Here is a 26,112-nt window from a genome sequence, read left to right as displayed (position 1 = left end):
ATTGCCTAACTCAAACGTCTATCTGGGTCATTGACTGAATTGAGGATCATTTTTTAAGAATTCATTACCAAGATGTTGTCAGGCAATAAAATTCTTATAAACTTGGGAATAGAAAAATCGTTTGGCTTAGCCGTAAAATGTGGGTTTGTGGATGCTGGATCATTCTTAAGAGTGAAGAGGCATCCGAAACGTTATCACGATCAGTCTAGGCAGTAACAACACTAACACAGTAAGTTGAGTAACAGTGACAGAGACCGCACGTCTGTCAACAGCAAAAGGGGGAGATATTAGTAGGAAGATATTAGTAAAGCTGACGGATCGGCTCATTGGAAGATGTAACACTACGTATCTATTATTGAAAAGCCATTTTAAACACAGATCTTAGAGCTACATGCAACAACATTACCATTCTTGTTTTTGTCCGAAATTAGCAACTCCATAAATAGCGCCAGAGCTAAGTTACTTTACCCACTTCAAGTTATTCTCGAAAAAAATATTTTTATTGAACATTCATATTTATACAATAACACAATTAAATTGCTAACAATATTAATCAAAATAAATGTTTTATAACAGAAAATTTGACTTTCATATTTTAAAATCTAAAAAGGTATGACCATTTAGTGTAAAAAAATAGCTTAAATCTCTTAGCTAACTTCCGTAAAATCTGTCATTTGCTGTGTACCCCCGACTAAAATACATTTGTATTCATAGCGATATATAATGATATTTTCAATTTAAAATATTTAATTTTTATTATTTTCTTTTGTTCTTGTATAGATATAAATGTTCGGTAGAAGTTGCACATTGTAGATATGTGAATAATTAATAAATGCTTGACAGAGGGAGGCTATGGGAACAGCTCTATCACAGAAAATCGGGAGTGCGAGAGGCGGCCGGCGGCAAAACTTAACATCACTCAAATAACCGGTAAGTTATTATCCGAATGAAATGGTCACTATCAGTTTATGACATTGTTTTTACATTAATTAAATTACACCTTCGTAACACAAGAAACCAAATAATAGTCATGGACAGCTTGATGTAAACTTGTAAATTTTGTTCAAGCTCATTCTTCAATCAGCCAATGCATGATTGAAAGTTGAACAAGTATTTTAGTGTAATATTACAAAATATTTTGGGGTATTGTATATGAAGTCAACACATATATGATAGTATTTTCTCTCAAAAACAGTGATATTATGAATGGCACTTGTGACAATTCATGGAAAGCACTCTATATCATGGGTAACGAATATACGTACTAGTACATTGATTCATTGACTGACAAAAGTGAGTGAAACTTGAATGAAATAAGAAATGAATTGTAGTAAGAAAACAAGACAGTGGTTAATCCAGGATGAGGGAGTAACAATTTGTTTTTTTTTCCCTTTCTGGATCAACTGAAGTGCTCATGTACACCTATTTACTTCTCTATCTCAAGTACACTTCTTTGTGTACCCAGTACATATGTATTCATCTACATGTAACATGCTATAAGAGAGACAGAGGCTCATAGAGCTAAATCTTGGAAGAGAAAATGCCTCAGGTCAGCTCAAACTGTCATGTTTAGGGTGGCCTTGCAAATGGACTGAATGGACCAGCTGATGTCCATAAGTGTGAAAACATTGTATACTAAGCTGATCTTGATTAGGATAAACAGAGCCTGAATTAACTTTTCACTGACTCACTGACATACATATATAGATTGATAGTGAGAGTAAGCTTTACAGGATGCTGTCTGTCTCACATTGAGAGAACATGTAAAACTGGAATTATAATTGTTCTAATGAGAGTAAACTCCTGTTAGTGTTGTCTTAATGTTCATTTTCATTAGTTTCATTTAGATATAACATACATAAAAAACTAGCAGCAAATTGACTATCAGTGGATTTCCAACTTTTTTGGGTGGTGTTGGTGCTTACAACAGTAAACTTTTCGGGTGTTTCATCCCTGCATGTATTTTACTGTGAGTATTAGTTAGAAATTGCAGCATTGTGTAATATGATAGCTTAACATAGTTGACAATATGGTTCAGGGCTTAATTGCAAAACTGTAGCATGTCTGCAAATTAAAGAATTGTGCAGTACTTTGGTTGACTTTGAAATTGTGTTTTATTTTTCACAGTGTATGTGGTCAAATGGTAATGTTGATGCATGCAGCTTAAAATCAGGATATACTCCTGCTTACTTGAATACTGAAATCTCATATAAAAAACTCTTCAAATGAATCATTTATACGCTGTATCAACTGTAATCCATATTTGAAAAGGGTACTCTTTTGGCTTTTAGCACCGTCACTGCTGTATCTTCTTTTCTATTGCTACCCACATTGAAAAACTCATTCTTTTTCATGACTAATACTGACTAACATAACAGTACAATGAAGACATACAAGACATACGTAATCCAGAAGTTGTATGCAGAACATCTTCATACCAAGCATGTTCAATCAACCCATGGACAGATTGTAATATCCTTAGGTATTGTCACTGGAGGCCAATGTAATATAATTGATTTCATGTGCCATTGTTGCTAGAGGAATGCTTTATTGATGGTGCTTCATATGAAACAGAATGAGCAATTGGTTTGCATACTAGCAAGCTTTGTTGATTTTTAACTATTTCTATTGTGCTACAAGTGCCATATATTTGAAAACCAGACAGGATTTGACAAGTAGGGCAGAGAAGTTCTTTCTTTTTATGTGCTTTTGCATTAACATTTTTGTTTTTAGAACACCAATATTGACTTCATTGGTAAGTGCTACTGCTTAATGACAACATTAATTTTGAATTCTAAATCTTAATTAGCATAACATCTCATTCATGAAATGTCATGTTTTGTGATATTTTACATTTTGTGCAGTGCATTACTAGTAACTGATATTATGCTTTATGCCTGCATACTTTGCAAAGGTTGTTAGCATGCATATTATTACTGGTTTCTGAAACTTATTTTTTAATTTTACACTTGGTACCACCCTTTACCATTTTAGATTATATACAAGGGTTTTTCATATCATCAAATATTATTCATTTATTATAGATATCACACGAGTGTTGAAAATGAAAGAAAATAAGTGTATTTCGGTACTTCAAGATTACTTCCACTGCACCAGTGAGACCTGTTTTATCTAGTACTAGTATTGAGTTAGTTTACTCCTATCCACTTGGAGTCAATACGAAACCTGGTACTTTTTGTTGACACATTGCCCAGCTGTCCAGATATTGGATCATAAGTCAAGTACGATCATGAGATGTCAAGATATAGACTGAGTGCTGGACCACTCAAATATTTATCTCCCCCTTTTGATAAGTACTTCCTACATAATTGTTTAATTATGTACATATAATTTTGTATTTATTTCATATTGAATTTAAACATTTGTACATAGCAGTTGTTTCTGGCAGATGTAAGTAGTTGTATGATGTGGTGTCATGAAATATACACAACTGACCTATTTGATGTCTGACTGCACAATCCAATAATTCTATCTTGGCTAATAAGTTAGAACTCTCAATATCATACTCGGTATTGTTTGAAACTGGTTTCTCATATTGATTGAACTTTGTCAGTGTACATCACGTGTAAGTCTCTCTTTTGTGGATTTTCTATCTAATTAGGCTAGTTTTCAGACATGGTATGGTGTTCATATAGGTAGTTATCACCCTTTGATATTCTAGTGATCTAAGGATGTGTTAAACCTACAGAGCAGTTTTTATGTTGTCCAATAGATATATTCACCAATGACTTTCACCTGTATTCCAACAAAAACCCTCTATGTCAACAAAGGTGTATTAGCATTTATATCACTGTATAGGCAGCCTGTGTAGTACTTCATCCCTGAAAATACAATCAATACAGTAACAAACGTGTTGGTTTAGGTGTGCATAGATTCTGTTCTACATCAGGGCACAGGAGAATGTTTGAATAGTGAAATTTGTTTTTCTTTTATACTGACTTACTCGCTTTCTGTAAACAAAGAAATCCCTCCAGTCCTATGTGTGACTCATGCTAGAAGTATAATCGTATTATTTCCGCACTAATTTTTAGCCACTTTTTACCACAATGCTATTGTCAGTATAATATTCATGAACTCATTTTATTCCACTAAATTATATCTCCTCACTCCAGTCTGCCTTTCTGTGTGTTTGCATTTGATAAGGATGTGGACAGATGAGAGGATGGAGAGCCAGAAATGCAAGTATCTTATAATAATTACTTATTTTATGGCAAATTGTGGTTTAATTTTTTGACATTCATTTTTGTTTTAAAATAGTTCTTGGACACAAGAATTGCTTTAACAAAAATTTTAAATGATAAGAATGACTTCCTTTTTAGCGACTTTTATATCACCATTGACCAAGTTATGTTTTACTATCATTGTCCGGCAATATATTTTTTTTATTGAAGACTACTTTTTTGTTAGATGTTATATACATGTAGTAGTATACTTATTAAGAATAAATATTAGAGGGGGCAGGAGAGCCAGATGTTTGTTTATTTATAACCATCCTGCGTATATTTTTCATATGGATTCAGCATCTGAGTAACCCTTACCTCATATTAATGCACATTTACCTGAGATGAACGTCTCGTACCGTTAGCTTGTTGACGTGGGTAAATGACTGAGCCAGGAGTTGGCAATGCCAGTTCGCCAGTTCTCACCCACACAGTTCTAAGTTTTACGTACATGGATTAGGTAGTTAATGAAACATTTAGAAAGTAGCTCAGGGTAGAAATATTTGCTTTTTTACCACAGCCTCAGTTCAGTCATTTTGCCCTAGGGGTGAATCCCTGTAGTATTATTTTACTTAGGTCTCCACTGCAAAGGTTACATTTTTTAATCTTACTGCAAGCTATATGGCCAGCAGATATACATTCATTTGACCTTTGTGTAATAGACCATAATAACTCACTCATGAAAACCTTCCTTGCTGAAAAAATTGGCTACCCGTTACTTTACACAGGAAAAACCATGTTTGGTCAGTAAGGATTTTATGATGATCCCTGTATAAACCTGAATGCCATATAGAACATACATGCATATGATTGACGGTAAACAATTTTACAGTCAAAGCTCCAAATTATGAAGATGTTGTTAAGTCATATAGAGCCCTCACACTGTAACTAAACACTGACAGCTGATATGTTTTTGCAGCTATTATCTAGTATAGTTGTCAATACTGAATTTTTAGTATTAAAGGCAAACTTATGAAACGTTTTACACATATTTTCCTTTTTTGTATACACACGGCATTATGTGATTTTTGTGTAAAGAATCACTCTCTATTATATTTTGTTTCATTTTAGTGCACTGCTGTTTAGAAATAAAAGAAATGTTCAGCTTAAAATTAGTCAGGAAGAATTTACTTCTGTTTCAAAATAATTTACTGTATTTCTGAGTCAGACAGATTGCTTTGATTCTTGTGCCAACTTTGAATTTGCATATATTTAGATTTAGCATCAGAAACAGTTGGTAAGAATGAATGGCATCACTGAACCATTGAAGCTCCCAGAGCCCTCCAGTATATTGACCAAGAGGCAGACTGAGTCAGTGAAGTGCATTTTGCAGGATAAATTTAGCTTGGTGTTTATATTGGCCATTTACATCATGGGCTGATTCTCCAATCAGGTGGAAGCTCCCCTGGAAAACATTGTTAGTAATACCTGTGTACACAACTTGTGAGACACACAGATTGTTTCTGCAGATCTTCCTCGTCACTCTGTATCTGTGTTCACATTTCTTGTTTTTCCTCTTTCAGGGGAGGAAAGTCAGTTGGCCAACATGTCAGCAGCAGTGGTAGAGAATCCCACAGAAGAAAATGGTAAGATAACCCCATGGTGAAATGTTCTTGCTGTAAATGTCAAAGTATTCAAGATGGGGCCATGAGCCAAAATGTAAGCCTGTTTTTGGAGTTGTTGCCCAGACAGAGAGATGGCAATTCCTCTACTGAAAAAGCAGCTTAAAATTTTTATGAATGTTGTGTGCTGTTGTCTTTTCTCCTTATTTTTCCCACCCAGCTGGTCATGATTTCTCTAAAGGGTGGGTTCGGGAGAGGGGCTTATTGTGGTGATATCGCATTTTAGCACCTTGATACTGCTTTTGTGGATCAACTGGGGAAAAAGGGAATAATGATAGATTTTTATTACTAACTTAGTATTATTTTTTATTTGCAGGGTGTTTCTGTAAGTTTTCATTAAATTCATTTCTAGTATTGTATATAATTCCCAACATGACATAAAAACCACAGTCCTGAAACTAGTTTATCAGAAATTTGTAGCTCACACAGATTAAGAATTAATATGCTATTTGTCTGCAAATTAATATTTGATGTCTTGATTTGTTCTTACTATATTTGAAGGTGATTTTATATGCTTTTGTTAAATATAATTAACAGTACGGTAATTTTTAAAGATAATCAATAAACCAGGTTGTTTTAGTCTTTTGTTCAATAAACAAGTACAAGATATGATAAACAGGATTTGTTATCACTAGGAGGATCAGGTTTGAGATTGTTTAACACAACACTTTTTATTCATAACATTAATCATGGGAGGCTAAAGGAGAAATGAGTGTGTACCAATGAATCATACAACTTGTATGGCATATGTGATGAACGGCTATTATCTTAGTGATATGCTATGGCGATAATACCATTATAAGAACATTAATTGAAAATGATAGTATACTTTATTCTATTTTTGACCTATGATTATTCCCTGACCACTTAGAGAAAGTAAGACAAACTGTTAAGCCCACATGGCACTGTCCCATATAGTTGTACAGAACAAATAGGGATTTTTTTCAAAGGTAAAAAGCTTTTGTGTTTTATTTTTATCATATTTCATTTTTTCAATAACAGTCATTGGCCGTTACATGGGTTAGGGATTTTTATTGCAAATTGATGGTTACCAGAAGTAATCTCTTTTTGATATGACAACGTTAATGTATGATGAATGATAACAGTCAGGTAAAGTGTGGAAACTATATATCAAACATGTAATCACTGTCAGTTGCTAGGGAAAATGAAAATGGATGGCGTTTAAAGTGAAAAAATGTGAACAATTTAATTGTTTAATCTTTTTCATATTTTTTTAGTTTGAAAAAAAGAATAATGTTCCACTCAAATTCAAGCCACATACTTAAAGCAGATAAACATCAATATAAAAATGTAACAGATATATATTTATCCTGTCCAAGGCCCTGTTCCCCCATTTTAAGAGTCCAGTGGTCCTCTGTGGATTAATCAGTGGCTGGCATGTGACTGACACATTACATGAATAAATTTTTAACTGATGATCAGTAACACTGTCCCTCTCTTTGTCGCTGTAGGCTTCACAGTGGACCTTGGCTCTCGGCTGGCTATTTTTGAGCAACAGGAACAGGGGGACTTTGGAAGGCCACCCATTGGAAGGACAAAAAACAGAGGGTTCAGGATGTTTCAGGTATTGTGTAACATATGAACGTGGTGTCACTGTGTTTTTTAAATTGACAAAACATGACAAACTGCATTGAAAGCATGTACAGATGTGTATGAAATATAAAGGGTGGAGTTGATGTTTATGTGGGAACTACATAATTCCTACAACTACTGGGAGGTATCATTCGTGGATTTTTTTCAAAAATTAAAACTTGAGTTACACTCTTAGCAGGAGTTAACTCCATTGAAATTGCCTCTTTACAAAAAGAAGTGCACATCTGTATTGTAAATTTTCTCCATGCAGCACAGTACACACTAACATCAAACTTCAAAGAATGAATACCATCTCCTCCATCAGTCTCTTAAGGCCTTACCTTTCTGTAATAGCCATACAGGTAATGCCTCAGAAGTTCAGTAATACAGTCTGCATACTACGGTTACATTATTTAAGTTACGGTATTCACTTAGAACCCAGCCGTAATCTGATGGCTAGGTGCAGAGAGCAGCGTGAGGGAATATTTTGAAATTATAGATAATTCCCTGGCTTCCTTTGATAGTTCTGCAACATGCATCATGTGCTCTACCAGGTTTTGGCTACTACATCAGCTACAGATGCTCTGATAAGCATACTGTCTGATAAATACATGTACTTCCGGTCATTGGGGATTCCATGTGGGATATTATGCCTTTTGGTTGCTGATCAAAGAAATGGGCAGCCACAATGGTATTGAAAAATTTAACTAGAACTAACATTTAACCACTAGTAAACCACCAGAAAGAATATGTATAAATCTGAAGATAAATCAAAATGACAATTATTGAAAAGATGCTAACTGTTGTTTTCTGAAGTAGAAATTGCTTCATTATAACAGTTAAACCAGTCTCACTCAGCAGAAATTAATACTGTTACCACGTAATTTGGTTTTATAACAACATCACCCAACATCACTACAGATATTGCTGAATTAACGTTGAAGCTCATATCTATGCAATGTAGCCATGGCTTGATAGCATGAAATAAAAACTGAGAACAAAGCAGCTTTGGTCAAGATATAGTGTATCAGATGAGCATAAACTGCAGCCTTCAGGAGATAGGCCTGTAGCTGTGAGCCTGCAATATCTATGAATTTTACCAGGGCTTCCGAGCATGTGTATAATAATTAATGTAGAGATAAATCAGAAAATGTTAACCTGGTTAGTTTTCATCTTGAACCCTACACCAAATAAGCTTAAGGGTTCTTGCAGCCTACTTATATGCTTGAAATATAAATTTCAAGTGAGGAAATGTTGATTTTCGGAACAAATGACACTGGATGGGGAAATATAATTAGAAAAACCAGCTATACTACCAGTTGTGATATCATTTCTGATGACCAATCAGTGGGCTTGGGTGGCAACATTTAGCAGTTACCAGACAGTGACCTGTTGTATCTGGCAGAGGTTACAGTTCATGTCATTAGCATAAGTAGACTGGTCATTGTTATCATTGTAACTCATCTTGAGCTGCTGATTTATCTGCTGTTGTTGCTGATACTGTGGCCAGGGTATAGAATTAAAGTTGCAGAGAAAGCATGGCACCTTGGTCACTGCCTGTGTTATGTAATGATATTGAATACAGGAGAATGTTGGCTTTTCTGTTCTCTGTAAGCTGATTTATTTATTGGTTTTCTCCTGAATTTGGTTCATTACTCTCTAGGGGATGTTCAGTATTGAAACCTTTTGACTTAGAAATAACTGGGACTCTTTACTTGGTCATCTAGAGAAAAGTGTGAGAAAAATTGGTTTTGTCTGTTGAAGGCAAAAGAATTTGAAGAATGATGACCCACTGTTTCACTATATCATAAACTGACATATAATGGCATTCTTCTCTAGTATACAACCAACTATGGCTATGATGAACTGAATGGCTATTTCAACATTCATGCATAGCATGATATCATAAATGTTTGGGTGTGGGATATCTAAATTGCCCTTGAATGTTAGTCATGATATTTCATTTACTTATAATTTTGTATTAGTTACCTGTTCTCTTCATATCTTACTGCATCAAACCAATGCTTTGCACTTTGTTTTATCACAAAAGATGAAAGTTTCATTTTCAGAATCTTTTAATTATGAAAATACAAAGTGAATTGCTAACTTGCATTTGCTGTTGAGTGCAGGTGCATTCCCCCATTAGTATATATTTGCCTAACTTTTGTATTTTGGCGCTTCAATATTGTAGATCCTTTTGCTTCACAAGACCTCTTTTCTTTAAAGGAGAAGGCCTATACCCGGGGGAGGGGGGGTTAGAAAGAACCACCCTTGTTGTCAGGAAAAGGTTCATTCTGGTTTCATCGTAAAAGGTCCACTTTTTGGGGAAAAGACCCCCCTCTGAAATTGCTGGCTATGGGCCTGCCTTTAATAAACCTAACTGGCCAAGAGAGTAACAATGTCAAGTTATAACTAAAAGTTCAGTGAAATGAGGAAATTATGGAAAATTTGGGACTTTTACTTCCATCTAGGAATGGGGCACATCGCCAAATGCAAATTCAATTTATCCAATTCATTGTATATACATATTTAACTTTCAAAAGCATAGTAGGAGTTCACTGAATTGTCTGGTTGTCTGAGGCTATAATGTGAGCTAGCCTGAGTGCATTCAAGCTGTCTGACCCTTTGCTTGCTTGCTAATGCCCAGAAGTAATTATCCAGAATTTACCTCTTGGTGCTTGTTTTTTTAAAGAGAATGTTTTTTAAGGATCTGTTTGATGAGTCATTTAGCATATTACAAATTCATAAACATCTTACTGCAGTGACATAATAGGTGAATGTGCAGTCTTATGAAAAATATTGCACAAACTTAGTACAATGATCAGTACCATTATCAAAACCATGCATTGTATATATGTCTTAGTAAATTAAAATGAGATAGGTGTACAATTTGATATAACCGCATGACAAAGACAGTACAGATAATTTTGTCACCAGTTGCATGTCTTGGCACATTGTGGTGACAGTGAGATTTATCTCCATGGGACACATCTGCTGCCTCTGTCCCAACCAATCTGTCTGGCAAGATCTGATAGAGGTGCACTCCTGAATGCTTCATTTTTGTGGCAATAAAATGCCACAATTGTGCCCTTTCATTACTCTTTACTTACCTCTTGTTAAGTGTTCAGTAGAGACTGAATTGTATCTGCACTACGTGGGATCAATGCACTGGTGTGTTTTTGAAATGTGTTTTATAGATAATCTTTAAGAAAGTAGTAAATTGAAAGCGTGTATTGCATTTACAGGATGTGCGTTTACTTTTATTAAGTCTGGCACACAACAGTTGTATTTGGCATGTACCAAATTTAGCCCCAAGTACAAGTATATTTACCATTAACTACTTTTTAGACATGATAACCTTTCCTACCACTTGTTCACCTTTTTTCATAGGTTTGAGGTTTGAAATGCTTTAATCAAGGACAGGCCTTCCAGTTTACATAACGCACAGCACAATATTGATATCCAATATTGTAACTTTAAAATACATTTTTCATAAAATTAAAGAACAATTGAACATAAAAGGGAATATTGCCTCAAAGGACCATATTTTCTATAGCGTGCATGCCAGTGGGTGGTTTGATACGGTGCACCTCAAAATAGCTGAGGCTATCTGTTCTAGGAGGTATCATGGATAAAAGATCTGTACACTGTTCACAGACTCCTCGCAGGAATATGGATATGCAAACTTTTCAAAGGTCAAAAATTGTGGGAATATCTTGAAGCTGAAATCTTCATCAGATAGCCTCAGTGGTCTGTTTTTACAGGCAGCCCATGCTAGTTGAACCTGATCATGTGTTTCAAAGATATTGATTTCACCTTTGATGAAAAAAGGAAGAACTTAGATTTTGAATGTAAAAAAAAAAGACCAAAAATATATTGTCAAACAATAATTTTAGAGCAGACACTGTTATGTCATACTGTACATGGAGTACTAGATAAGTTAATGATGCATCCACTTGTTGTCAAAACATGTTGATTAATTGAAGGTAAAACTTAATAGTTATTTCGCATTAGCTGAAAGATTTATAGACCAAATTAGTTTCTTTCAAGCAGAAAAAAGACCATTAAGGTGTAATCTTTGACAGTTTGTCAAATGTGCTTTCACATTTTTGGGTACATTTTGTGCAATACCATGTATAATCAAGTTTTCAATGTTTAGCATGCATAAGCACATACTTGACAGCACAGAAAGCCTTTAAAACAAGGTTATATAAAGACCGTAAATTAAGTAAATTTTAAGTTAAGTAAATGGAAATGCAACAAACATTGCATAACAGACTCTCACAATTATAAATCCCCAAATTTTAATGTTTTTTTTTTACAAGTTTAGATATTTAAGTCACATAATGGTTATCAGTGAAAAAAAATTGCTTAATTTTGATTCAGGCTCCTACAGAAAAATGTACCACCTGTGACAAACGGGTGTACGAGATGGAAAAGATAACTGCAGATGATAAAGTCTACCACAAGGGATGCTTTCGCTGTGCTAAGTGCAACAGGACTTTGGGGTAAGTAACTGAATAAATGATGTCTACAACATACACAAATGTATCATAATGCTTTACTCATAGAATATAAGTTTGCTGTTTGTAAGGTATGTTTATTTCTAAGAGGTGGGATTTTATATTTGGGCATGACAATGAATGATAATGGATGAAAATATGATATTTACATTTACTTAAATTTGACAAGTGTGCCTTAGTATTTATTTGTTAATCCTCTCTCAGTGAAATTTGTTTTTGTAATAAACTGGGTTGAAATTCAGTCTTGTGACATGTCACAAATAAGATACTTCACAAAGATTAGGTTACTTCATTAAAACGAACCGCACAAAGCAGCTTAAGAAATATTCAGCCACGAGGCTAGGGAGCAGTTGAGTGCATCCTTTGGCTGTATTATCCCTATGCAACAGTGTGAAGTAATAAAATTTAATGCATAACTGTGAGTCATTGGGGTGTTGACTGACAGCCGTCTATTATGTCTGTGTCAGGATCTCTGTTGGGTGGAAGTCAAGAGCTTGAATAAAGGTGTCCTGTCTTATTCGTCATGACTTTATGTGGAATAAATTAGTATTCTTGAAAGTAATGTCTGGGCCTTATGTGGAAAAGATAGTACTTAGTGGGATTGTTAATCCTTATAGATAAAATTGATATGTAATATTTTTTTAAAACTGATTTGTCAGTGAATCTTGGAAAAGTGACTCTCAAGTTTTATAAAGTGGATTTGGTTCCTATCAGAAAATATATTATTGTTGGAAAGTGAAAGAAAGTGTTTGAACATTTTGAGAAATTACTTTATTGACCATTTAGAGTTGTGACAAAAAAGAGAGGTGTCGTGTTACTTTTATATGGATTACCTTGGTACTGTGGCTCAGCTATTAAGTATAGTAGACTGGGTAAAATAGATTAGCTATTGAATGAATCAATTTGCAATTTACCCATGGCGGATCTTAAGTGCTAACTGTATCACACTGCATCATGAATTGAATAACTTTAATTTTTAGATTGGGCAACTATGCCGCCTTGGAGGGACAGACCTTCTGCAAACCACATTTCATAGAGCTATTCAAAAAGAAAGGTATGAATCTTTCTTCAGCTATGTATATTCATTAAATTTGGTGAGCTTTTAGTGAAAATCCAAATAGGATACTCAAAGCATATGATTACATTTTCTTTGTGAAGAGATGAGTAACTCAGAATTGTCATCTCATCCAGTTTCCATGTATTAGAGAGACTGTAATGTAAATTTTGTCCAGAAGAGAACATTTGTGTTTTTATCAAGTAACAGAACTTCCTAAAAGCAATTCATGAGAAGAAAAATGGACCTTATTTAAGAAATTGATTGTATGAGCTTGATCAATTTTTGTGTAACTGCAGGCAACTATGAAGAAGGTTTTGGCAAGGAAAGACACAAGAACAAGTGGCTGACTCCTACTGGATCTAGGGAGACCACCCCTAGGCCCGAGGGTAAGATTTTGATAGGGAAATGTTTTTTCACCCCTGTTCTAAAAAAAAGAATGGAGGAAAAAGAGAAAAAATGTGGCAGCCAAATATGGTGTCAAAGCCAAGCAGAATCTAAATAATAACGTGGGTATAGTTCTGTCAAGAGTTCAAAGTTAAGCAAGGCATGCCAAAGGGCAACTTACTCTAAGAAATAGAACAGGTAAGGAGCAACCTGCAAGAAAACTGGGAAATTGGTAGCATTTTATTGTGTGGCAGCTTGAAATGTATTAGAATATGTGTAACAATTGTGCTGTTTTTTCATTCATTTTTAAACCGAGTAACCTTCTGTACACTTAAATAACTACGTTCTGTTTACTTTAGTAACATATCATTTATTCTTGTATAATCTTTACTTGATTGGTTTGCTTGCTTTAGATATCATTTAATCTGTATTTGTTTATGTCATTTGTCTTACCTTTGTTTAACCAGGGTGCATGTTAAAGATGGGTTGTAAGCAGAAACATGTTTACTTATACTTTCAGTGAAGATATACTGCTTTGTGTTGTGTTTGTAAAATTGTTTATGTTATTGCCCTTTCTACTCTTAAAAATAATGCATGAAAATGTGTTTCCCTAAAGATATTATGCATTCTGAGTGAAAACTGATTTTCTTCCTCTTTGCTATTTAAATTGTAATGACACTAAAGGGATCTGCTGGTTTTGGGTTATATCTTGAAGTGGTGTCCAAATGCATGGGTCTTGTCTTGCAGAAACCAAGCATGTGCCAACAAAGCATGTTGCTGAGGAAAGCAGGCGTGCATTCAGTAGTGGGAACCGTAAGCCTAGTGTAGACCGTGAAAGCAAACCCAGTGTTGGGTATAATGACAGGCTCAGAGAGGAAACTACCCATAAGCCTCGTGTAAAGGATGATGAAACTGTAACTAATGGCAGAAGACCTAGCTATCAGGATAAGCATAAGACTAGTGTTGTTGGTAAGTGTTATGAAACCTGGAATGTAATCCCATGCTTTACCTTTGAGTCTGATATGGTGTTTGGATTGTTCATATTATTACACTCCTCCTGTTGCCAATTAGGTAACAGGATATACTTGAGTCTGAAGACTGGGTTGCTTCAGTCCCAGGCTCTGTTATCAGTTGGGAGAAATGTGGTAAGTATGGGAGGGACTTAAAACATTTTTGAATCATCAAAGATACAGTCAGGTATTTCACTGTCAACCATAGCGAATAAAAATGGATTGCTCACCTGGCAAGCTTCACCATTTCTATTACTGAGTCAGAAAAAATAGTAAGGTTGCATTTATTATTGCAGAAGTTGCAGAAATGAGAACCTTGGGGTGTTTATTATTATTATTATGCTCAGATTATACAAATCAAGTACATAAAATAATGTGCAACACTTTTATAATCATCATTATCCAGGATTCACATTCAAATTATTTTCCCTTCTTTTTCATCCATGGTGTTTTACATTGTCATTCAATGTAGCACCCTGATGGTGTTGGGTATGTGTATTCCATGTTGTATTCTGATCTCTGCAGATGTCTTCTTCAAGACTCATCGTTTTTTGGTGCCATTTTGCATCCATGCTTGAAATCGTGAAGACTAAATGTACAAAGAAAACAGTATTCATATTACTTGTTGAAAACAGTTGATCCCAAACTGTTTACAGTTTTGTATTACATCCAGCATTGTATGATATATATATACCTCATTCGGTGTTGACTGTTAATTGTGAAACTAGATTTGCAAATTGAGATTAAGTTACATACAATAAATGTAACTCGAGGCTTCTTAATACTCGTGGGAAACTTTTTTTTAATGTGTAAATTTTGCTTGAAATGTTATCATTCATCTCTTGTTCTTCCAAAACAAAGTTTGTACATTACATTCTGCAATTATTTGTGATTGAATATAGAAGTGTTCTTACAGTCCATTAAAATGATACTCAGACACCATGACTCAAAGTGGATCCTTTTTATTGCAACAGAAACAATTTAAAACAATTGGTGTCCAAGTGAGAAATTTGTGAATGTAGACTTTGATACACATCTTTTGCTAGGTCATGGCAATGTGATATTTGCCAAGATTGGAATGAAACTGTTTATTACACTCACCATGTCAATGTCATTTTACTGAAATGCTCAGGCATTTTCTTCCATTCCCAGTGAACATGCACACACAAAAAACAGTATTTATTAAATGCCTTAGATGTGATCTGTTATACCAGCGTGACATATAAGTATATATTCAAGTGTGACTGTACTCAATTGTAAATGTACCTGATCGTCACATTGTTAATAAAAACATATATAGAAATATGTAGAATGTTCTCAAGAAGTATATGTTGACTTCAATGCCTCTCTGTCAGTGCACATGGTGCCTCCCTGGTATAGAGCAGTGCATAATCTCTCCGTCTCAGCTGCTGGCTTCTTCAGTCAGGAGAACAGTGAAGGTAGACAACAGGAACCTTGGGCATCAAAATATCACCATGATCATAGTTAACTTACTTCGCCATATGTACAAAATTATTTGACCTTTGATGTTAGGAGCAATTTTTACTGAATTTAGTTATGGTAATCCAGTATTTGGAATTTAAATGCTGAGCTGGTTTAAAAAATGACTTCAGTGTAGAAATTAACTGATGAGCAATGACTGTTTTTAATACTTCTAGTTATTCATATTTTTTCATTTATGTCAGCACATATATTTTTAAGAGAGCTTGAGGTAACAGATGGTGTTTTGATGCTCAGGCTCTATGGATAGCATGTTATAGCATCCAGAATGTTTGTCTTTATTGTTTTTGTTACTGCATGTTTGACATTTTTTCATTAGTTCCTTTTGACACCATGTTTGAAAGCACTTGCTGGAATGTTGAACTGCTGGTCTTCAGAAATCAGGCAATCTTTTTTTAAAACAATTTCAATGAATAGCACAAAAGATGAAAAAGAGGATATTTGTACATTATGGTACTATTTATAAATAAAATAGTATTTAATATATCTATGGCACATTGCTACAATGCAGTTATTGACTATAAAAAAGTGAAGGTTTTAAACATTTATCCATATATCAGGTGAGATTTTAAAAAATATTTTTATAACATTTAGTAAGGCATGCCTAAATGTACTTATACTGTTTTATTATGTTGAGATGTGCTGTTGATATCGTAGTCACATTTTAAGTTAATACTTTTGAAACAACATGTAATTTACATGTTTTTCTCATTTTTTTATATGTGAATGACATTTACTTTATTACTTTTTTCTGATTGCCCTACAAGGTACTGTTATGTGTAGATTTCTTTATGATAGTATAGGTTGCTTTATCTTATAAAACATCACTGGTTTACTTTTGTTAAAGCTTTTCACAATTTTTCAAACTTACTAAATGAAAACGTTTGGAAATACAATGCAGATGGTTATTATGAACCATACATATGCATACCCATTGTTCATATTAAATATCTGCAAATGATATTTCACATCAAGCAGTTGTCTGGATTTATGATTAAATTGTACAATATTAGTCTTCAGTATTAAAATATAATCAAGATATTTGGGTCACTAACAGTTTAAAAATTATGTTGACCAAATATTGCTGGCAGTATAGATAATAAATACTTATTTTCTCTAGATGATGAGCTTGATGCTGGCCTGGTTCATGCTTCAAGAATTGAGATTTCCAATGGTAGATACGACACCAATGGACATGCAGCTGAGGAGGATGAGATTGAATTGCCAAGAGATGACGCTAAGTCTAAGAGGGAATCAGTAAGAACATACTATTAGTACTCATTTACATTTAGTTGGTTTATGTGTGCTTAGTTTGTTAGATTTAAGAGAACAGGAGACAAAGGTAAATCAATTCTAAGCCATTGTAATGACATCTTCCGGCGGCTTTAATCAGCAGACGTGCTTCAAGTCGCCTGTATAAATAATATAAAGTAGCAAATTAAATAACACATACCTTAGCATGTCTTTATTTTGTTATTTAAAACGGTACATCTTTAAGTAAAAATTTTCACATTTTTAATAATTGTTATTATATTGTAGTTCCACTTTAAGAACATGTCATCCGTGAAGTCTATGTGGGAGAGTGGAGAGGTGCACCCCAGGGAGGATGACATCCCTGAGTACAGACGCGACCTCCAGGAGGTCAGCCAAACCAGCCGCCCCCGGGGAGCCCTGCGTGCCAGGTATGAGATGGCTGTGAAGGAATCAGAGGTGGCAACTGCCAGGAAGGTAGCACCTGCCAAATCTGTACCAGACCTCAGGGACAGCCCAGACAGGGAAATGTCCCTACCATCCTCCAGAGAAGGCTCTGTCAGCAAGGATGATATGGATGATCTCCCTAAACCAGGCAAAATGAAGAGCCTGTTGGCCAAGTTTAAGTCCATGGAAAATGTCAGCAAGGATAAACCCCTTGCCCCGCCCAAGCCTAGGAACATCACTCCCCCCAGGGAGGCATCACCTAAACCTAATCGCTACCGATCGATAAGTAGATCTGATTCAGAGAAGGAAGACCAGCCACCTCTACAGACTAGAGAAATCATAAGATCTGATGACCAGGTGGATGATGGTATTCCTCACACTTCTTCAATGGCCAGAAACATGGCTGCTAAATTTCAGCAGATTGAGCATGAACACGAGGTGGCTCAGGCAAGAGATAGAGTTCACTCTACTTCTTCACTCAGATCTAGGAAGTCTAGCACAGCTGAGGAGGATGTGTTCCATGCCACGCCTGTTGTCAGCCACATGGAACCCGTGGAACCTGCAAAATATGACAGACAAGATGATGCACTCAGCCCAAGATCTCAGTACTCTGAACCAGAGGAATATGGAGAGGAAGACGAGGAAGAGCACTACATAAATGATCAAAGTGTCGAACAGGAATACATAAACTACTCAAACGAGCAGCCAGATGAGTATCAGGGCAGCTATGAGGACCACCATGATTATTCCCATGAGGAATATGAGCAACAACAACAACCTGATGAACAACTATCATACAACAGGGAGTATGCAGAGAATAGCTATGATAGCTACACTGAGGAACAGTTAGAAGACATGGCACACTACAACAGCAATAATAACAACAACAATGCTTACTATGGACAATACTACTCCCAATATACAAGCTACCCAGAGCAGTATGATAATTACATGGATTATACTCAGAATTCTCATTTCTATCCAGGCTACTATGATGAAATCAGTGGACAGTATGGGTATTACAATCCCGACACGCAACAGTTTCTTCCATATGACCAATGTGACCAATATGCTGCCCAGTATGGTGATCAATATGATCAATATGTTCAATATGAAGAGCAGGGCACACCAGATCAGACTGTATGTGAGCCACAAGTACTACCAGCTTCAGAAAGATCGCAATCAGAAATTGATGCCTGTGTATCAGTGGAAACTGTACAGCTAGCAAGGAAGGGAGAGTCCATACCCCAGCCAATGCATAGGAAATTAGATGCTCAGGTGGTTGAGAGGCCCCCAGAGAAACCAGCTAGAAGCAGCAGCAAGTCTGTGCTATCAAGGTACCAGAGAAATGTCAGCACTGATGCAACAGAGCACCCTCCTGCATTTGGTAGTTATTTTGGACATCCTGCTAAGTAAATGGAGACTTAGATTGAAAGTTTGAAGGTGAGGTGAAGAAGTTTGGTGTGAACTTTTTGGCTGAAATGTTAGAAATTACAGAAGGCTAACCACTTAAATAAACCAATGCTAATGGTTCCAAAATTTGCTTATGCTCTTGAAGAAATATGGCGAAGTTTGTAATTTTTCTATATTATTGTACCACCAGCGTTAGCGCTGGCGGTACACATGGTTTCGGTCTCGTCCGGATCGTTCCGCCGGCTCCGCCGGCTCCGCCGGCTCCGCCGGACGGCTACCGTTACCGCTTCTCCTCCTAGACGGTAAGGCCCCCCATACCCATCTCATGGATTTAGGTCACCTATAATCTCAACTCGTTCCACGTAAAATTTGGGCTTTGTCGGTATTGGGGTCTGGGTGTGGCACTCATTGCAATGCACCCTTGTCCAAAAATGGCAAAATTAAATGCTAATTATCTACCCTACGGAAGGAGTTACGGGAAAAATTTCTACAGACGGCTTTCCAAAAGTCATATGTGTAGATTTCAAATATACCCTCGGATTTGACCTTTGACCTTTACTTCAAGGTCAAATGGGCCAAAATTTTCAAAAAAATGAAATTTTTTACGAAAAAAAAATTTTTTGCCCTGTTATTCCGACACCACACAGACTTAACCAATAATATTATTGGAAAGTGTTACCCTTCAGGTCATCTTTCATCTCCGTGAATTTGGGGTCAATCGGTGCATTTTCACAGGAGTAGCGGCCATAAGATACCGAAACTGAAAACTGTCTCTAATTCGGGAACCGTTAATGCTAGAGACCCATTCTTTTTTGCATTTTGTAGAGCATGTAAAGCCCAACACTGGAGGTGGTCTCGGTTTTTTTGTATTCCATACGGTTTTCGAGTTACGCTGTATCAAAAAGTACATATTGGTGGTGAAAGGAAAATGTACGGAAGCCCACTGGTGCCATATGTAGAAAAAAAAATTATCTCGAAATTTCGAGATACTATTTTGAAATTTGAACAAAAAAATTTACCACCAGCGTTAGCGCTGGCGGTACACATGGTTTCGGTCCCGTCCGGTCCGTTCCGCCGGCTCCGCCGCCATGTTACCGTTACCGCTTCTCCTCCTAGACGGTAAGGGCCCCCGTACCCATCTCATGGATTTAGGTCACCTATAATCTCAACTCGTTCCACGTAAAATTTGGGCTTTGTCGGTATTGGGGTCTGGGTGTGGCACTCATTGCAATGCACCCTTGTCTAAAAATGGCAAAATTAAATGCTAATTATCTACCCTACAGAAGGAGTTACGGGAAAAATTTCTATAGACGGCTTTCCAAAAGTCATATGTGTAGATTTCAAATATACCCTCGGATTTGACCTTTGACCTTTACTTCAAGGTCAAATGGGTCAAAATTTTCAAAAAAATGAAATTTTTTACGAAAAAAAATTTTTTTGCCCTGTTATTCAGACGCCACACAGACTTAACCAATAATATTATTGGAAAGTGTTACCCTTTAGGTCATCTTTCATCTCCGTGAATTTGGGGTCAATCGGTGCATTTTCACAGGAGTAGCGGCCATAAGATACCGAAACTGAAAACTGTCTCTAATTCGGGAACCGTTAATGCTAGAGACCCATTCTTTTTTGCATTTTGTAGAGCATGTAAAGCCCAACACTGGGGGTGGTCTCGGTTTTTTTGTATTCCATACGGTTTTCGAGTTACGCTGTATCAGAAAGTACATATTGGTGGTGAAAGGAAAATGTACGGAAGCCGACTGGTGCCATATGTAGAAAAAAAAATTATCTCGAAATTTCGAGATACTATTTTGAAATTTGAACAAAAAAAATTTTTATCTCGAAATTTCGAGATAGCATTTTGAAATTTGAACAAAAAAAAAATTATCTCGAAATTTCGAGATAGCATTTTGATATTTGAGCAAAAAAATTTATCTCGAAATTTCGAGATAGTATTTTGAAATTTGAACAAAAAAAATGCTATCTCGAAATTTCGAGATAATTTTTTTTTTCAACATTTGGCACCAGTCGGCTTCCGTAAAAATGTGCAGTACGGTAATGGATAATAAATTTTGAACTCCGGAAAAATAAAACATAATGCTTGGCAAAGCAGACAACTTGTGGTCAAAAATGACATTATTTTATCAAATTTAAACTTCTGCAACTTCAGAGAACCTCCCATTTCAAGAACTTTGACCAAAATGACCTTTTCTTTATTTTAATTAAAATTTTTCTGTAGGAAATTTATGGCACATTATGGTAACTCCAAAATTATAACATTTAGTCCCTTATATCTCCAAAACTGGCAGAGATAGGTCCATAGTTACTATTGAAGTTGAATAGGAAGTCATATACTGGCAATCTTACTGTGACCTTGACATTGACCTTTGACCTACTTTTCACCATGAACTGAACTTTGCAAATTTTGCTTCCCTTTTATCTCCAAAACTGGCAGAGATAGGTCCATAGTTACTATTGAAGTTGAGTAGGAAGTCATATACTGGCAATCTTACTGTGACCTTGAAATTGACCTTTGACCTACTTATCACCATGAGCTGAACTTTGCAAATTTTGCTTCCCTTTTATCTCCAAAACTGGCAGAGATAGGTCCATAGTTACTATTGAACTTGAATAGGAAGTCATATACTGGCAATTTTACTGTGACCTTGAAATTGACCTTTGACCTACTTTTCACCTTGAACTGAACTTTGCAAAATTTGCTTCCCTTTTATCTCCAAAACTGGCAGAGATAGGTCCATAGTTACTATTGAACTTGCATAGGAAGTCATATACTGGCAATTTTACTGTGACCTTGAAATTGACCTTTGACCTTCTTTTCACCATGAACTGAACTTTGCAAATTTTGCTTCCCTTTTATCTCCAAAACTGGCAGAGATAGGTCCATAGTTACTATTGAAGTTGAATAGGAAGTCATATACTGGCAATCTAAATGTGACCTTGAAATTGACCTTTGACCTACTTTTCACCATGAACTGAACTTTGCAAATTTTGCTTCCCTTTTATCTCCAAAACTGGCAGAGATAGGTCCATAGTTACTATTGAAGTTGAATAGGAAGTCATATACTGGCAATCTTACTGTGACCTTGAAATTGACCTTTGACCTACTTATCACCATGAACTGAACTTTGCAAATTTTGCTTCCCTTTTATCTCCAAAACTGGCAGAGATAGGTCCATAGTTACTATTGAACTTGAATAGGAAGTCATATACTGGCAATTTTACTGTGACCTTGAAATTGACCTTTGACCTACTTTTCACCTTGAACTGAACTTTGCAAAATTTGCTTCCCTTTTATCTCCAAAACTGGCAGAGATAGGTCCATAGTTACTATTGAACTTGCATAGGAAGTCATATACTGGCAATTTTACTGTGACCTTGAAATTGACCTTTGACCTTCTTTTCACCATGAACTGAACTTTGCAAATTTTGCTTCCCTTTTATCTCCAAAACTGGCAGAGATAGGTCCATAGTTACTATTGAAGTTGAATAGGAAGTCATATACTGGCAATCTAAATGTGACCTTGAAATTGACCTTTGACCTACTTTTCACCATGAACTGAACTTTGCAAATTTTGCTTCCCTTTTATCTCCAAAACTGGCAGAGATAGGTCCATAGTTACTATTGAAGTTGAATAGGAAGTCATATACTGGCAATCTTACTGTGACTTTGAAATTGACCTTTGACCTACTTTTCACCATGAACTGAACTTTGCAAATTTTGCTTCCCTTTTATCTCCAAAACTGGCAGAGATAGGTCCATAGTTACTATTGAAGTTGGATAGGAAGTCATATACTGGCAATTTACTGTGACCTTGAAATTGACCTTTGACCTACCTTACAATGAACTTAACTTTGATTGCACCATTTTTAGTTATATATATTTTTTGCATATTTTGAAAATTCTTGTTGATTGCATTTTTACAGCTTGTCAAGCACAAGACTGGTGGCTGCACCCCTTATTTTGTGTATGTGGGGGTCTATACGAATGCGCTTGCTCCAGCTGGTGGTACAATATTCGGAGGCGGTATCGCCTCTCTGATCCTCTAGTTCTGATTGGTCTTTAAGCTTTGACATATGGTGTTTGGATGAGCATTATTTCATTTAAAAATTTTTAAAGATGAGATGATTTTTCTAATCTTAGGTTGAAATCGATTTAAAAACCATTTTTGCTTATGATTTTTCAGATGTGCCTTAAAGGAGGACATTGGTAGGACATTGCAGGGAAAATGAGATGATTACGTGAATGAATATGAAGTCTTTGCCTTGGGGCAGGAAACTGCCTTGTTACAGAATATAAAACTATATGGAAGCTTATCTGCTGGCAGTGTACTGGATTATACCAGAAGAAGCTCATAAAATAGAGATTTGTTGGCACTTAACTGAAGTCCCTCTTTTTACCATCGGGCCACAGAATCTTTAACCTTTATGAACATATTATATTCTATCATGTATGTTATCTGCTATTTGTACTCAAGCCTTGGCATTATTGATATTTACATATATTATAGTATTACAATATCATAAATAAAAAGAGAATTCATAAATCCAGTCAAAACCTAATATGTTGGGATTTCAAGAATAGCTCTTAAAATTAAATCTTTTTCCTGACACAGGTGCACTAACCTTGCAAAATTTAGACACTTTAACTGTCACTCCTTTGTCCAATGTAAAATCCATGAACATTGTTCCTGTTTTTTTGAAACCTCTGAATGACAAGAACTACAAGTGGTAAAAACTTCATGAATTGAGTATTGTGACATTGTGTGTAGTAAGTGATTACTGAAAGTAGCACTCCACGTGTATATATACATATATATTAGGTTGTGAATAGGCATATAAATAGCAGGACTAAACAACCAAGCAGATGAAAAGAAACAATATGCAGCTTTTGTTGCAGATTACAAGAATTACTGGGTCATTAGATTGAACTTGTTGATAAAGGAAGATAGTAGACCAGGTGAATTGATTATAAATCAGATTTGTCTGATAGAAAGGGCTTCCAACTGTTTGGATAGGAAAAGAATGCCATCATTTTACTGGGAGAAAAACCATTTTGCCCCAGTCAATAATTTGAAGAACATTCCCAGATTCAGACTTAATTCATTTTTAACTACTGGAATATAGGATCTGAAGGATTGTCAGATAAGTGTTGTTAAGTTTTGACATCTTTCCATCCATCAATTATATTTAATCTATATCTGAAATCTAAAAACAACACTACTAGCCAAAAGTCTTGATGAGCAGATTTTTTGTTATCTATTGCATCATGATCATAATACTTCATTACTTTACTAAGCACGCTCATAACATTAGTTAAACATGTTCTGGAGTACAAAGGATCAGTGTAATTTTTTTTTCAAACATACTCTGAACTGTTTATTTCAGTTTAAATAATATTTGTAGATTTTATGTAAAGCTGCTGAATATCACTACATATTGTGGATATGTTGAGTTATTTGAAATTTTGAATCTATATTTACACCTATTTATATATGATAAAAGTGGAAAGTTTATATATAATCTTGATAACTTTGTATATTTTCTTGCACAAGTAGGATATTAAAGCTTTTTGTAGCCTTTAATTTGAGTATGATGACAGAACACAAACCTTGCCAAAGGTAAGACTTAATTTTTGCCAAAAGACACAGTGCTGAAAACTTGGATCAGTTTTGTGGGAGTTGAAGGATGCAATAATTGCCAATATGAACAATAAATAGTGAATTGTGAGTACTTTTGCACTGTAAGCACAATTCGTTAGGAGAGACTAAGAGAAGACAACTTACTGATGCTTTTATATAGAGTAAAAGCACAATGCCAAATGCACAAATATTGTTATTGATGATCCTTTTGTCTACAATCCTCATTTGACAGTATAGTATAATGTACAGAGAGCTTTGCAAACATCTGGAAAGTGGTCAATTCTTTGTCAGACTATTGATGTAAAGTGTTAAGATCTTTCCATTAATGGAAACTGAAAATACTGCCCTGCAGTAAAGATGGGTGCATTATAGGTTAAAAAAAAGGTGCGTCCAATAATACAATATTGGTAAACTGGTGCAATGCGAAGGTTTTTTCCATGTGATATGTGAAGTTATTAGCTGGTCTCTGTATGGTAAATGTACCTTAGGTAGCAAATCTAGTGACGTGCTGTGCAATACATTTCCAGTCTTTTACTGGATACTTCAAGGGCAGTGCACTGGTCAGCCAATGATGTTCTACATTAAAATCTCAAGATTACAAACCCATCTCAACTGTCAAAGGGATGGGAAGCCGTCTCCCGTTTGGTGACTGTGGATTATTTGTACCTAAGGTACAGTTTATCTGTAAAATACTAGATCTCTCATTACATTCAACTATAAAAGGTTAGAAATATTAACCAAGAAATGAGAACCTTTAGTCTCATTTCTGCAGACCAGATTTTCACTCTAATGTGTGCTCAATAGTATGTGTGAATATGCTGGCAATGTGGTCAAACATCTCTTGCTTATATTATAGAATTTCAACTTCCTTGCATATCACAAATATCTCTATTACATTTGCTCGCTATAGCCTGTATAACTTCATTAGCTCACATTATACACACACAAATAAAAACGAAGACCAGATGGTCAGTGAAGGGGTAGAGGAAGGAATAAAAGACAGGATTTCACAAAATTGGTGTTGTGTTTTTCCTCTACTGACCATTTTTACTTTGAACAAAGATTTCCTAGATATGTATAAATCACCTGTAATTTTTAGAAAACCATATATAGGATATCGACTCAAATTTTTCAACAAAAGTAAAAAAAAAATACATTTTTGAATGTTGTTGCAGGAACATGGGTAGCCAGAATAGAGAGGCCTTTTTCAGGGATGAGACTTGTAGCTCCCAAAAAGTTGAAAATCTGCCAATGGGAAAAATCTCATTACTGTTGTAAGCACCAACACCAAATAAGTCTGACGTGCCAATAGTCGGAAAAATTTCACGCCTGTATTTTAATATAATATTTTAAAAGAAGAGGTTTATGTGAACAATAAGTCAAACTAGTGCTATGATACTTTTCATGTTGA

The 26,112-nt window shown here is 35.5% G+C and overlaps 2 protein-coding genes across 2 annotated transcripts in view; one reads left to right on the top strand and one right to left on the bottom strand.

Moving 5' to 3' along the window:
• The window catches only part of LOC106169458 (calcineurin-binding protein cabin-1), a 32,877-nt gene extending 32,399 nt beyond the window's left edge, over window positions 1-478 (bottom strand). The window contains exon 1 of the mRNA XM_013548924.2: window positions 407-478. Coding sequence (XP_013404378.2) covers window positions 407-409 — 3 coding nt within the window. The 5' untranslated portion in view covers window positions 410-478. The remainder of the gene's footprint in view (window positions 1-406) is intronic.
• A 349-nt stretch (window positions 479-827) lies between these two features.
• Window positions 828-25,716, top strand: LOC106169591 (uncharacterized). Its single transcript, XM_087001472.1, has 12 exons — window positions 828-930; window positions 4,134-4,199; window positions 5,765-5,827; window positions 7,336-7,448; window positions 11,843-11,964; window positions 12,960-13,033; window positions 13,333-13,422; window positions 14,168-14,389; window positions 15,786-15,869; window positions 17,051-17,187; window positions 17,470-19,071; window positions 23,247-25,716. The coding sequence occupies exons 2-11, from the start codon at window positions 4,166-4,168 to the stop codon at window positions 19,042-19,044; spliced, it is 2,514 nt and encodes an 837-aa protein (XP_086857598.1). The 5' UTR covers window positions 828-930; window positions 4,134-4,165; the 3' UTR covers window positions 19,045-19,071; window positions 23,247-25,716.
• Window positions 25,717-26,112: the final 396 nt, after the last annotated feature.

This window comes from Lingula anatina, chromosome 1 (genome assembly GCF_051362555.1).
Source record: "Lingula anatina isolate TDL-2025a chromosome 1, LinAna3.0, whole genome shotgun sequence".
NCBI lineage: Eukaryota > Metazoa > Brachiopoda > Lingulata > Lingulida > Lingulidae > Lingula > Lingula anatina.
The sequence above is the reverse complement of the archived record's forward strand: the minus strand, read 5'-3'. Positions and strand labels throughout refer to the sequence as shown.

Excerpts from the sequence above, each read along its gene's own strand:
- LOC106169591 (XM_087001472.1), top strand. The coding sequence starts at position 4,166 with ATGTGGACAGATGAGAGGATGGAGAGCCAGAAAT. Across the intron at positions 7,449-11,842 it reads GAGGGTTCAGGATGTTTCAG|GCTCCTACAGAAAAATGTAC; the intron begins GTATTGTGTAAC and ends ATTTTGATTCAG. Across the intron at positions 14,390-15,785 it reads GCATAAGACTAGTGTTGTTG|TGCACATGGTGCCTCCCTGG; the intron begins GTAAGTGTTATG and ends CCTCTCTGTCAG.